The 15,109-nt window shown below is 43.8% G+C and overlaps 1 protein-coding gene and 1 pseudogene across 7 annotated transcripts in view; both read right to left on the reverse strand.

Annotated features, from left to right (window-relative positions):
- sclt1 (sodium channel and clathrin linker 1) overlaps window positions 1–15,109 on the reverse strand; it is a 49,370-nt gene that overhangs the window by 11,151 nt on the left and 23,110 nt on the right. For all 7 annotated transcript variants that reach the window (XM_086210362.1, XM_086210367.1, XM_086210361.1 and 4 more), the window contains 2 exons: window positions 14,375–14,453; window positions 7,731–7,826 (listed from right to left, as the gene is read on the reverse strand). In XM_086210362.1, coding sequence (XP_086066488.1) covers window positions 7,731–7,826; window positions 14,375–14,453 — 175 coding nt within the window. The remainder of the gene's footprint in view (window positions 1–7,730; window positions 7,827–14,374; window positions 14,454–15,109) is intronic.
- On the reverse strand, window positions 8,132–10,547 carry LOC147256774 (uncharacterized; annotated as a pseudogene).

The following is a 15,109-nucleotide window of genomic DNA, read 5'->3' on the forward strand; positions in this document are numbered from 1 at the left end:
GTTACAGCCGTGACTGAATAGGAAGAGATAAATGAACAGCAGTGGAGAACAACATGCTCCTTATCGTGGAGAGAACACGCGTGGAAGAGAAGAAGAAAGGATAAAACACTGAGGGTAGACCTTCCACCTACTTTTGAAGTTTTATTTTTGGGGAAATCAGACACAGAATTTATGAGATTAGGAGACAAACATGTACAAAATAATGTTGATTGCAAGTAAAAAGGCAATTACTAGAAAGTGGATGAAGAAGGAGGAACCTAAGATTGAGGACTGGGTTGAGGTGATGCATAATGTTTATGTGATGGAAAAGTTAACTTTCTCCATGAGACTGGAGGAGGACAGATTTAAAAGAACATGGAAGAATTGAATAGAGTACATACAACCAATTTGGTCTGACTGTATTTGAGATGTTGACCCTGGTTCGTAGCTACAGAAGTGGACAAGTTCTGTGTTTTGTTTTCTTTTGGTTTGTTTGTTTTTTATTGTAATTATATCTGATTTGTTTTATTGTTTTTTTGGTTATTTATTTTTTTATAAAATACTTTTTATTTCTCAAATTTTGCTACACTGGAGCAAATGGCTATTTAATTGGTCATCACTTTTGGATGATAGTTTCAGTTGCACAGTTTTATTTGAATATATAAAAGGGTGAAGCTACTCTATTTCTGTTCCAAAATGTCAATTGTAATCTGAAGATGCATGATTGGATGGTTTCAATTCATGTATACCAGATGTTTGCAAAATTATTGTTAAAATTTTCAATAAAAAGAAATTTAAAAAAATATGGGTGTAGAAATACTTTCTATAGTACATGTAGGCAGAGTCGTAAAAGAGGAGTGGCAAAATTGATCCAAAACTCACTCAACTTTAAGTGCTTGAAAGAAATTGGTAATAAAGAAGAACGATTAGAATTAAAATATCAAAACACCCCGAATACTCAAATTTCACAAGAAATAAAACCCAAAAAAGGGGAAATGGACAATAAACCTCAGATTTGTGAAGCAACAACAGTATGAAATTGGCCCAAAAGCTACTTAGCTATTGGCAAGGCAAATCAGGAAACAACAGGCTTTAAATACGAAACGTAAGATCAGAGATGTTTTGCTCTGGTCAACTAAACATTCTGCTACAGAGATAGAAAATATATTTAAAGACTACGAGATAAACTTATATGCACAACCACCTTCGTCTAGTGAGGATGCAAAAAGACAGTTTCTTAATGCACTTGACTTCCCCTCCAATAGAAATATCCAAAGCCATATCCAAACTTCAGGCTAATAAGTCCCCTGGAAGCATGGCTTCCCATCGGAGTGGCACTGTAGCGTTGAAACTACCTCTCCCAAAGTAAAATGAAAGTTGGGTGCCAGACAGGAGGATACAAAACTCGACTGTCATATACTATTTTAAATTATAATTTAGAGGGAGAGGAAACCCAGAAGCTTGTTTCAATCTACAAAAACCCAAGTAATTCAAACCCACAACTTTAAAGTAAATAAGAAAAAAACCCAACACATCTTGAATTAAGGCTGCACAAATTTCTTATACTTCATCACCTGCAAAAATCATCATTTAAATAAAGCAAAGTAAAGCTGAGAAAACACCATCATAACGCATAAATCAGGATATCAACAGTCAGTTAAAAAAAATCAAAACAATCATTCAACATAAGTATACGGGTTTAATAATTAAAGTCTGTTTATACCAAAAAGTCCCAGGTATGCAGGTGTGTGAGATGAGAAGGGAAGGAGAGTTTCTGAGGGGGGAAATCAGTCCAGTTTCATGAATGCTGTGTGTGTCTGTGTGTGTCTGTGTGTGTCTGTGTGGGGGGGGGGGGGGGGGGGTGTATGGAGAGAATCCAGTTCAGTCAGGTATGGGCAGAATGATGTGTGTATTTCTGATCGAGGAGAATTGGGGGGGGGGGGGGGGTGTTAGAGCTGGGGTAGTTATGAGGTCAGACAGAGTGAAGCCAGGAGAGTTGGAGGTAAAGGGGACAACACTTATCTGGTGAGTTCCTGTGTAGCCATCAGGGAAGTTCTCCAACCCAGAGATAAACCAGGGACTTCCAAGCAGGAATGGTCCACCTGCTCCGGGGATTCCCCAGTTTCCTGAGTCCTGGGGTCCACCTCCAGAGCTGTTCACTTTTCTTCAGTTTACACCGCTTTTCACTTTTATTTTCCACTCTTTTCCTCTGTATCGCTGAGCTCCTTTCTCCATTCACTGCCTCCTGTGTTTGAGTTTCCCTCCTTTTTGAGCTCACAGGTGGAGCCTAATTCATCATCTCCACTTCCTCCTGCATACCAGTGATGTCACTTCCTCTGATACACACTCCTCTCTGCTAGAGAACCAAACCTTTAAAGGCGAATTAACGCCTGTCCTTACATCTTCCTTCAACTATACGCTTAAAGAAGGCCATCTACCACCCTCTTGGAAGGATGCTATAATTTCTGTAAGTCCCAAAGAGGCTAAGGACACGGAATACTGTCGTAACTTTAGACCCATATTAATTCTTAAAGTAGACTACGAAATACATACTTCAATCATAGCACACAGATATGAAAAATGTATCAGTGATCTTGTTAAAAAAAATATGTAGAGACACATTGTTTTATTATCATGAAGTTTCAGCCTGATGTAGAACAGTAGGATAGTGTTGTGACCTTGGAACTTTGCATATATATAATGGGAAGACATTGAGACTACCGTAAATTCTGGACTATAAGCCGCGACTTTTTTTCGACGCTTCATGCCCCGCGGCTTATACTCCTGTGCGTCTTATACGAGGATTTTACCTTCACCCTGGGGTGTGGTGGGCAGCGGCAGCGGGCAGTAATTCCCTATTGTTCCTGATGGCAGCTCCAAGTACCGTACTTGGGTAAATTCCTAGCCAAATGTTCTGGTAATTTCTCTAAGTACTGTACTTGGAGTGTCCAGTCCATGCCGCGGTGCAGTGTAAAAAGAGCATCACATGATATTTTCAGTCATTTGTACTCACCCTCAAGATGGAGAGCAGAAGAAGGAATGCTTATGATGCAGCTTTCAAGTTAAAGGCAATCAATCTGGCGGTTAAAGATGGAAATAGAGCTGCAGCACGTAAGTTTGGCATAAACGAATGGATGGTGAGACGCTGGAGGCGGCAACATGACGAACTGACCCAATGCAAAAAGACGACAAAAGCTTTCAGAGGTCATAATAGCAGATGGCCCGGACTTGAAAACGCTCTGGAAGACTGGGTCAACACGCGAGAACGGGCGGCCGAGGTGTTTCCGCCATGCACCGCGGCTTATTTACCGGTGCGGCTTATACGTGTACAAAGTTGATTTTTTCCCTAAAATAAGCATCTGTGGTTTATATAACGGTGCGCTCTATCGTCCGGAATTTACGGTATTCATTGCAGATGTTGAACTTTGCCTGGACTCCTTGCTGCAAGTAAAACTTTGAGATCTCTGTCTTTGAGAATTTTGTGTTTTGGGAAATTTTGTGGTAGGAACTAACAGTGAAAATACAGTCTTTATCTTACAGAAATAATTTCCTGACAGATCTTACAGATGAGGACCAAACCGGTTTTATCGTGGGGTGCCAAACACATAAGAAAAAGATATTCTGTTAGGTCTTGACGCTGAAAAGGCTTTTGATGGCATAAAATGGAACTTCCAACACTTAACATTAGAATGGTTCGGATTCAACACAGACTCAATCAATTGCATTAAAACTATTTATCAAAACCCTCCAGCCAGGATAAAAATCAACGGCAGCCTGACAAAGAATAGAGCTCAAGAGAGGTACCTGCCAGGGATGCTGCTTGTCCCTGCTCCTCTTTGCTTTATACATTGAGCCTGTTTGGCTGAGTGAGGAGGTACAGGGAATTAACATTAAAGGACAGGAGCACATAAGCTTATTCTTCGCAGATGATGTTTTGATGTATCAACACAGCCCGATACAAATTTTACCCAGCTGATGCAGCTTTTTTTCTATTTTTCTATTTATATATATATATATATATATATATATATATATATATATATATATATATATATATAGCAACCACTCAGGATGTAAAATAAATGTAAATAAAACACAGATTTTAACATTCAATTATACACCATCCCAAGAAAGTAAGAAAATATACCAACTGAAATTGTATTAAAAAACTATGACATATCTTGGTGTCACTTTAATAAAGCAATTAACTCATCTCTACAATATAAATTATGACCAGCTCCAACTCCAGATTAGCAGAGACATAGCAAGATGGTCAGCCTTACCATTGGACTTTAACTCAAGTGTTGAAGCTACCAAAATGAACATTTTACCAAGGCTATTATATTTATTTCAGTCTCTCCCTATCAAAATTCCACAAGAAAAATTCAAAACTTTGGATAAGATGATCTCCAGGTTTATATGGACTGGTAAAGGACCACGAATAAAATACCGCACATTCCAACTGGCAAAAAAATAAGGAGGTCTGGCACTCCCAAATTTAAATGTCTGTTACCATGTAGCACAAGTCAGACCAATAATCAAGTGGTGTGACTTGGACTACAGCGCAAAGTGGAAAGATATTGAGATGACAGTGGCAGATATCCTCACCCAATCCCTTATTGGTAATTCTGAACTAATTAAATCACTGCAAGAATCAATAGATCCAATAACTTTCCACATGTTAAATATCTGGTCTGACTATTAAAAAGCATAAACTAGAAAAAGAAGTAAAGCTGCTAAACTGGTTTGCCAATAATGACAGATTTAAGCCAAGTTTAAGTGATCACAATTTTAGATTTTGGGGGAATACAGGGATAACTGCAATGTGTACACTAATCGATAATGGAAGTACAATGAGTTTCCAGCAGTTGAAATCAAGGTATGGACTTAAAAATGAGGGTCTGTTCGGATACCTACAGCTGAGAGATTATTTAATAAAAGAAATACAAAGTGTAAAAACTTCAAACGCAGTATGGACGTAATGATCCGGACATATAGTGGGACAAAATTCAAGGCAATCTCAGCCTTGTACCGAGGCCGAAGAGACTCAGAAGCCGCTTCCATTATACACATTGAGGAGAAAACAACAGACAACTACAAATTCAAGGACGTGGGGGGAATTCGGATGGAAGAACTTGACTCGTTATTTCATGACACCGAAACTGAAGAGTAAACAGACTGGATCACAGCAATCATGCTGGCGGTCATGTGGAATGATGGAAGCATACACACATCTTCTGGGAATGTAATAAACTTCACTTATTCCAGGAAAATGGACACAGCATAATTAAAAATATTCTTGGTTATGTTATAAAAGGGAAATGTAAAGTCATGCACCTCGGAAGTATAAATGATTGTGTCCTCGACAGAGACAGATATTTAACCAAAATACTATTGATCATATGCAAGACGGCAAAAACAGGAAACCGGTGCAAGACTGAACCCCCAACTATAAATCAGTGGCTAGAAATCATAAGAAACATCTGTGCTATGGAAAGAATGACTTATCAGTTTAGACTCAAGGAAGAAGTCTTTGTGAAGAAATGGGAAAAATGGACAATCAATGACACAGTGAAAGAAGAAACGTAAGTAATCAATGACTGTGAATTCCAAATTTATATACACTGATTTGATATTGGATGCCTGTAACCATGACTGCTTTGCTGTTTGTTTGCCTTTGTTTACAACACAAAATGACTATACAAATTCAAGTGTTAAAAAAAACCCGAAAAAGGGACACAAGTCTGAAGCACTCCACTGTGTTGTTAAAGATATGAGCAGGTCAAGAGGAAATGGCCGCCACGTACACACTTAGAGAGTAGCAGGGGACCGTCCACCATCAAAAGTGGTTGTAGGAACTCCAGAATTTTTGGAACCACACAGTGCACAGGGCTCTGTCTGAACACCATACAGAGAACAGCTGCCACTTGTTCTGATACTGCATCTGTGTTGAATGCACCCTGGCATTCAGTAAAGTATTGCAGACTGTGTCTGAACACTCCATGCATCGGGCCCTGCAGCGCCCAGACCTATAGCTGCATGCAATCAGAGTTAGGGTTCCAAATCTGGCCCCTTAGCTGAGACAGGAGATCCTACTTGTTGGAGAGCTGCCACAATACCTGTGCAGAAAAGGAAACCATGTCCCTCCTAGCCAGAATGGGGCTACCAGCAGCAAGCTGTGGCACCACTGGAGGACCCTCTGCAGTATTGGAGGAATCAGAGAGATCGGTAGAAAAGCATAAAGAAAACCCTCTGGCCAATTGTGTGCAAGCGCATCCTGAACCAGAGGGCTGGGGGGGACAATGAGGGACCTAGGTCTGCTGGGAGTAGGCACACTCCTGTAAAGCCAAGAGAGCTGTTGCCAAGTTTGTCTGGTTTGGACCATGTCCTCAAGTGCCAATATCAGATGAAACACTGAGCACAGCTATAGTGGGCTCGATAGCTGGCATGTGGCCCAAGCCAAGCTGTATCCTGCATGGCTGCCAGGGCCCGGCTATAGGATAATACATGAGAGAGGGCCCTGAACATCCAGCTGGACAGGAACTCACCTCAGAGATGCATAAGTCTACATCCTGGGCAACCACTTCTGCTCCATTTTCAACAAACTCTGTGGCTGATGTTGCCATGGAGAGCACATCGTCCTTCAGATCCAACATGGCCAGAGGTGGAGCAGGAACACCAACATCCCCAGCACCAGCCCCAGACTTGAGGGCCAGGAAGAAGGACTTCATTCAAGTAAGCTTTTCAGTTTAAAGTTTAGACTCCTTGGCCTTCTCCTCATAGGAGGTGCCCTCGGTCTCGGCAGCCCAATGTATAGATCAGCTATACTGAGCTGCAGTCAACCACTGGGCTGGGGCTGGCTAGTTTCCCAGATGTCTCCTGTTTTTGTTGGGCCAGCTGACATGTTTAGTATCGGTACAGGTCACAGTGATCAAGCGCTCACCTCTGGTTATAGTGACTTCACAGAATAGAAAGAACAACATAAAGAACAGAGAAAACACAAACAAACACAAAGAAAATAACAGCAGTAAGAGTTGGGAGAGGGAGCGAGTACCCTGCCGTCACCAACACAAGAAATGAAAAACAGATACAACAACTTTGTACTGACTATTCCATCAATACAGGCCAAGAGTCGCTGATTCGATGCTCACTTCCCCCGGTGACCCATTTTGAAGTGTCCTTGAGCAAGATACTGACCCCCCTAATTGATCCTGTTGGCCCTGTGATGGACTGGTGACCCGTCCAGGGTGTAACCCGCCTTTTGTGTTGTCTCTTGCCCCCCCCCCCCCCCCCCGCACGACTCTTAATAGATAAGGGGTACAGAAAATGGATAGATAAATCCATCTTCAATCAGTATGACTGCCAGAGTTTACATTATATCATCTTGCTGCACTCACTTCTTCTGCAGTGGTAGATTGGAAAAATAAGCCCACTAACTAATGGTTATCTTGATGAACAAACCAAATATTTGCGAAACAATAGTGAAAGAAATATGCAGAAATTTGCATTTTCTTTTAACAAAAATATGTGATTAAAATTTCCGATATGTTTAAATGAAACCTCACGAATATGATGCCGCTCTGTGTAATACATTTAGAAACCGTCAGCACATGAAGGAGAAAGTAGAAGCGACTATAGTCACATGTTTTATTTAAGTTCAAATAGAATTAGCATATCCTACACTACCAGTGACATAGAGTAAATTTGTATCCAGGTGATTGACGACATCACCACACCAAACCACATCTTACCTGCTGTGTAGCAGTAGTTGCTCTTTGCTCAGCCTGCGTCAGTCTTCTCTGGAGACGACAAGCCTTCTCCTGAAACTCTGCTAGCTGTCTCTCATACTGCACAAATACAAACATACCATTGGATTATATGTTGTTGACAGCATGCATGACTTTGGTATTAGTATATAATTATATAAACATTATAGATCATTATATAATAAATAAATGGTACAATGAGTCTTCTTGCTGATCAAGTAAAAATGAAAAACCTTAAGTTTTTAAGCTAAAAGGTGGTGGGTAGTATCTGTCCTCTTTGCTGACAGTCAACATCACCACCAGGTCTTATCCCAGGTAGGTTGTTAATAGAGTCATTGATTTCTTTGTGTGTGTGTGTGTGTGTGCGTGTGCCCTCTCACCCTTGTAGGGTGGTTCTGTGTCATGCTCTAGTTTTGGTCCTTTACCAGAGGCCTGGGAGCTTGAGGGTTCTATGCAGTATCTTAGCTGTTCCTAAGACTGTGCTCTTCTGGATTGAGGTTTCAGGTGTTCGTCCTGGAATCTGTTGGAGCCACTGTGCACTATCCCTGCCACTTGGTTGTGCCTGTCCATGTACGCTTTTGCGGCTAGCGTCTTACACCCCGCTATTATATACTGGATTGTCTCATCCTTACACAGCCTGCACCTTGGGTCTGGTCTGGTGTGGTAGACCTTGGCCTCCATGGCTCTTGTGCTTAGGGCCTGCTCTTGTGCTGAATTGATGAGTGCGCCTCTGTGCTGTCTTCCAGTCCAGTATGTTCCAGCCATTGGTAGGTCTTCTTGATATCAGTCATGTACTCAATCTGGCGGTTGTACCTGTCATGTAGGGGCTTGTCTGTCCGCGTTTGCTCCTCTCCCTCCTCTTTCTCATCGAGTTTCAGCTGTCTGAGGCATTCACTGAGCAGCTCTTTCTGAGGGGCCTTCTTCTTGATGTACTCTTGGATTTTTCTATGTTTCATCCTGGACAGTGGCTCTGATGCTCACGACGATGCTCATCCTCCCTCTTTCCGCTTAGCGTGTAGCCTCAGGGTGCTAGACTTAGTGTGAAAACTTCCATGCCTGGTAAGGAGCTTTCTGGTCTTGATGTCTGTGGCTTCTATCGCCTCCTTTGGTCAGTCTATGATCCCAGTGGGTATCTGATGGCCGGCAGTACATACATGTTGATGACTCGGACCTTGTTCTTACCATCTCGCTGACTTTTCAATACTTGTCTTACTCTCTGGAGTTACTTTTTAGAGGTTGACTTCCTTGCTGCGTCCTTGTAATTTCCATGAGCCTGTGGGATCCCAAGGTATTTGTAGCTGCTCTGGATGTCACCTGTGTTTCCTCCTGGTAGGTCGACCCCTTCAGTTCTGATCATCTTGCCTCTGCTTGATACCATCCAGCCACATTTGTCCAGTCTGATTGACCTCCCTACATCATTGCTGTAGATCCTACAGCAGCATCAGTGAGTCAGTTTGTCCCTCCTTCCTGGCGTACAGTTTGATGTCATCCCTGTAGAGCAGGAAGCTGATCGTTTCCCCGCTTCAGCATTGGTATCCATAACCACTCTTTGTGATGATCTGACTGAGGGGGTTCAGGCCTATGCAGAGCAGGAGTAGTGCATCTCCTTGGTTTATGCCACAGCTTTATGTTAACTTGGTCTATTGGCTTTGAGTTGGCCTGTAGAGTCTTCTTTCACATCCCCATCGAGTTTCTGACAAAGGCTCTCAGCTTACTGTTCATGTTGTACAGTTCCAGACATTCTAGTATCCATATGTGGCATTGAGTTGTAGGCTTTCTTGTAATCAATCCAGGCGGTGCACAGGTTGGTCTGTCTGCTCTCATAGTCTAAGGTGATTGCTCTGTCAACCAGTAGCTGGTAATTGGCTCCTCGGGTGTTAGTCCCAATTCCTTTCTGAGCCCCGTTCATGAATTGACCCACGGGTATACTTATCTTACCCACTATGATACCTGACGGGAGTTTCTATGTTGTGGAGAGACAGGTTATTCATCTATCTGTAGTTGGATGGGATGGGTCCCTTTTGAGGGTCATTCATGGTCAGGACTGTCCTGCCCTGGGTTCGCCACTCTGGGTGTGTCACATCCCTTAGCAGCTGCTTCCTCTGTAATGCAAGGCGTTCATGGAGTGCAGTTAACTTCTTCAGCCAGTACGTGTGGATCATATCAGGGCCCGGTGCTATCCAGCTCCTCATCTTTGACATTCTGTCTTGGATGTCGGCCATTGAGATGGTTACTGGTTCTTGTTCTGGGAAGTTTCTGTGGTGAGTTCTCAGTTCCACTAGCCATTGTGCATTGGTGTTGTGTGATACGTCTCTTTCCCATATATCCTTCCAGTATTTTTCCATCTCAGCTTGTTGTGTATGTCCTTTAGACCTTCCGCTCTGTTGCAGTCAGCCAGTCCAGCGTTTCATCGTCCAGGTTGACTTGTCCTAGATCACCATTCAGTGGCCGGTATTTGGGACAGCTGGTCACGATGTTTTCCAAAGTTTGAAGGGGGTCACCACATTCACAGCAGGCACTGCCTGTGAGACCCAATGTCTGCATTGCTTCACTAAAGTGTCCCATGCCTGTCCTCAGGTGATTAAGAATTGTCCAGAGTTGCTTTGGTGGCAGGTGCTGGCCCAGGACATTTGTGAGGTCTTTGCTGTAGTGGTGAAGCCTGGATGGTTCTGCAACCGTCCACTGTTTCCTCCAACTTGCATTGACCCAGGAAGCCTAGCAGGTGCTGTACAGAGCAGTTCCTGGACGTGTACAGCAAAGGGGCACCGTGACTTCTGGCAATTGTGCTGTGGTCTCTCTGTAATGGTCTTGCGGAAGAGGAGGGACTCACACAGCTGTGCCTTCTGTGCATGGGTCCTTCTTGTCAGACCTCAGTTGGAGCAATACCAACTAGGACAGGCAGTTGGTAAATTGGGGTGGCTTGTAGGCAACTGAAGACAGTCTGCAAAAGCTTAATTGAGGACAGTGTCCAGCTTCACATGTGGACTGCGACACCAGACTGGAGCACAGTGCACATCTCCACTGTGGCCCTGGTCTTCACTGCCGATGAGTAGTGTCTTTGTGGTGGCTCCCCATGTGGTACCAGCTAGGCGGCGTATCAGCGCAGTACAGGTGATGGTCTTTGCCTTGGCACTGTCCAGGTGTTGTTTAAATGACTGTGTTCTCTTGAGCTTTGTGTCAAGGTACGTGGGGGAGGGTTGACAATAGCCAAGCATTGTCAACCAGGATGTTTATATTGTGGGTTGCTTACCTGCTGTTTAGCTGGAACATTGTTGACACGGTCTTGTCAACACTGAGCTTGAGGCACCAGTTCTTCAGATACAAAGACAGTGTTCATGTCCTCTGAGCATCCCTCTTCCACTGATTGCCATGATAATTTGCTGAATAGGATGGCCAGGTCATCTGCATAGCCGTACTTTCTTGATGTTGTTGTGGGTACGTATAGATGTTGAACAGCACAGACGCCAGCACTGACCCCTGCGGGACTTTCCGCACCTTGCTGCCCTGGCTGTTGCTGGTCAATAGCCAAAAGATGCAGTTGCTTAGCATCATCATTATAAAGCTCACCAGGTGCTTATCTGGGATGGTTTCCAGAAGCTTCATGTATAACCCACTCTGCCGGAAAGTGTCGTAAGCAGCAGTGAGGTCAGTGAGTGCCGGAAAGCTGTCTTCTATGTCTTGGCACAGGAGGGTCACCTGGTCTGTTGTTGACCTGCCACTTTGGAAGTCAGCTTGCTCTTTAGGTAGCTGGGGGTCAATCATTGGGGTGATACAAGCCAGGAGGATGTGTTCCAGGAGCTTAAGTGGTATGCACAGCAGTGAGATGGACTGGCATCCAATCTCACTTGCTGGTCATCACTTGGCTTTGTTAAGCTTCAGCAGGACAATCACCTTAGCACAGCGCCACATCTTTGGCAACTTTGAATGGTGGAGACATGGTGAGAGGATGGAGCACAGAGCCTGTTGGCTGCCTTCTTCCCTTGGTGTTTTATACACTGCGTATGGATGCCATCCATGCCTGGTGCCTTGCCAGTCTTAAGGCGTTTGATGGCCTTCTCTATTTCCTGCATCATGAAGTTGACTGATCAATCACATTCTGGGACCCGGAGCAGCTCATGAACTGTTATTGATGTTGTTCTGATGAAGTCCTTGTCTGCATTAGGGAAGCAGCCATTGCTCAGGCAAAGCGATGGATGGAGTTTGCAGTAATGGGACACTGTGCTAGAGTTGTTGTTGAGTCAGCTTGTTCAGGGTCTGCCATGCCTGGCGGCTGGAGTCAATTGATTCCAAAATCTCTGTCCGTCTTTGCCTATGTTTCTCGTTCAGCCTGCCGAATAGATCATCTGCTTCTTTGTCTCTGTCCCTGATGTTTTGTGATTCTTCATGGGCACAAAGTAGGTTGTCACATTCATCATCTCAGCAGTAGACATAGGCTTTGCGAATCCTGCAGGGGATGTTCTTCTGGGGAGCAGCCAGCAGCATCTTGTAGTACAGCTCACAGGCATCGTTCAGGTTTGTGGGGCATGGCTGTGGTAGACCAGCAGCTGCCCTGTTCACTTTAGTAAAACCCTCCCAGTTAGCTTTCTGGAGGTTCCATTTCTTGATATCCCTCCCTTGCATGTGCTGAGCCACAGATAGAATGGTGATGAGGGATGGTCAATGGTGTGTCAAGGAAATGTGTCCAGGATGCATCTTACTGGAAGTAGATTGTTGTTACACCATTTTGCAAATCCCAGGCCTGAGTTGGTGGTACTGCTCCAGTGAGCTGAGTAGAAGGTGCAAGGCTCCTTAGGGTCATATCTGAGTGTCACATCAACAGTCAAGGCCAAGTCCACTGGGTAGTCGCCATCAGCGTTGGAGTTGCTGTAGCCCCCGTCTGTATGAAGGCTTTGGAAGTTTACAGCTTACATGGCGGGGGCTGGGGCATCTGGTAGTGATGATGGAGCCAGTCTACTTGGAGGTGGTTTGTAGATGTTGTAACATCTTGAACTTTGGTTGAGAGCCATTCTATCTCTGTGCCACCTGGGCATTGTCCTGCAGCTGACCAGACCATATCCTCGTGTACAGATGTGGTTTATCAGTGGTATGGCCAGCCAGTGTGTACCCAGGAACCCTCGGGATGTTCTTGTTTTCCATGTGGGTCTCCTGCAGGATGATGCTGGCTAATTGCTCAAGGATGTTGATCTTGGCGATGGCAAGACCTTCGACTGTAGACATTTTTAAGACATTTGTTACATTTAGGGTCATGAAACCTTGCAACTACAATTTAGTTACTCTACTCACGGGGTGGGGGGGGGGGTTGCTGTCTTCACCCCCCCCCCCCCCATTTCACATGTGTCATGGCCATGTAGCATCTTGTACTGTGCATCAGCTTATAGGTGTCTGTGATGGTTGCTGGTTGCCATAGGAACTGTATTAAGTGGTGCTAGACATCTTATTGACATATGTACTTAACAACTCAGCTACGGTATTTATCAAGGGTTCCAGGATTCTTGTTAGTTCATGATCTTCCCTCTTAGGTTGGCAGCTGTTGTACTGACACAGTTGGTATCTTTTGGGGCTTGGTACCCAATCTCAGTTTGTCAGGGTGATGATGACGCTTATCTGCCGTCCTGGCTCCCCCTTGCCCCTTGTAGCATTGTTGTTGTATCTCATTCATCTCTAGTTGTGACAGTAGTGTTCAGTTACAGATGTTGCATATATCCCCTCTCTCTGGGATTGCTTGTGTAGTCGCATTCCAACAATTCCGTATTTTACACCCTCATCCAAGTGTGTCTTTTTCCAGTTTCCCATTTCTCATCATACTGTTGACCTGAGAGACATCTGAGCCGGTATCACTCAATTATTTGTATCACTCATGCTTTGAGGTAGGCCAGCGTAGCATTTGAGGTCTTTCCTAAGGACTCTTAATGGATGTCCCTTTGCCATGGCCGAGATTTGAACCCCCCGATCTCCATGTTCAAGTCGGTTGACTAAACCCTGTGTTGCTGTGGTGTCCATCAGTTCATTGGTACTCAATCTGGGAGTGTGAGGATGATGAGGGTCAATCCCCCTGACTTGTGGTCCTGGCCCCTCCTGCTCCAGCATGTTGGTGGTTCCTCACCAGTCTCCAGTTGAGATAGCTGCTGCAAGCAAATGTTGGAAAAGCGGGGCAGAAGTTGTTTCTTCTTTCGCCTAGATGCTGAGGTTTCAAGCATCCATGTTTCCCCCACTCTCTGCATGTAGCCCTTCTCACTGGAGTTACTGGTGCAGTAGCATTCCAGCAAATTCAGATTCTATGCTCTAGTCCATCTGTGTCTTGTTACAGTAGCCTATTTCTCATCAGGTTGCCTCTCTTGTCAGGCTCTCTAGGACAAAAGCTGGTATGACTCCAGTATTTTTTTCTCTCATCCTGAGGTAGGCTAGCAGCATTAAGAATCTTGTTTGAAGCTCCCTATTTGATATACATTACCTGGCCTGCCCAAATCAGTAACATATCAACTTTTAGTGCTGGTTAAACAATTTAAAATGTCATGAATAAGAGACAATAATGATCAGGTTTTGAACAGCATTATATAATTGGTTCAGAAGTTTTTTTTAACAAAATTGGGTATTTATTTTTGGTTATACATCTAATGTGTCACACCGACCTCAACAATGGTTTTATGGTTTGTTTCCAGCTGAATTTCAAGCTCATGGGAATGTTGCTTCTGCCGATTCAGTTCAGCCCTGAGGGGAACATAAAATTATATTTTAAAAAACAACACCACCACCACCACCAGCAGATGTAAAATAGCTAGCTGCTAACTCTGCTGCAGTTACTTTAACTGTGTGTTGTCACTATCAAAGTAAAGTGATTCAATCAAAATTTAATAAAACATTGTTTTTCCAACATCTTCAAAATATCGTACATACATCTCGCTTTTAGTGTTTCATTAAGACTGAGTGGTATTTGGTTTCAGTTCGTTATTTAGTCTGATCAGGCTTGGCTGAAGAGGTCATTATCATTGGTAACCAATCACAGCATGTGACATCATTGTCAAGTGATACTGGTCAGCTTGAATGTGCTGAGTGAGGAGAATACTGACTGACTCTGATATAAACAATATATGCACAATATCCTGCCAGCAGGACCTCACATGTCATGTTCACCCACTACAGACCAGCAGCAAACCTTAACACCTGGGGCTACTCTCGGCTGCAGACCACCAGCATCAACCATCTGGTGACAGGTAAGTGGCGAAGCTCAGCTGCTAGCATTCCCTGCGAATGTTGTATCATTTATGTTTCCTGCCAAATTTAAGAACTCAAATCACAACTGTTTAACTTCTCAGTTACAAACTGCATTCTCTGCTCATAGCTTGCATTCTTTTATCTTTCTTATA

This window comes from Aulostomus chinensis, chromosome 8 (genome assembly GCF_037954235.1).
Source record: "Aulostomus chinensis isolate RoL2024-O1b breed Wild chromosome 8, RoL_Achi_v1.0, whole genome shotgun sequence".
NCBI lineage: Eukaryota > Metazoa > Chordata > Actinopteri > Syngnathiformes > Aulostomidae > Aulostomus > Aulostomus chinensis.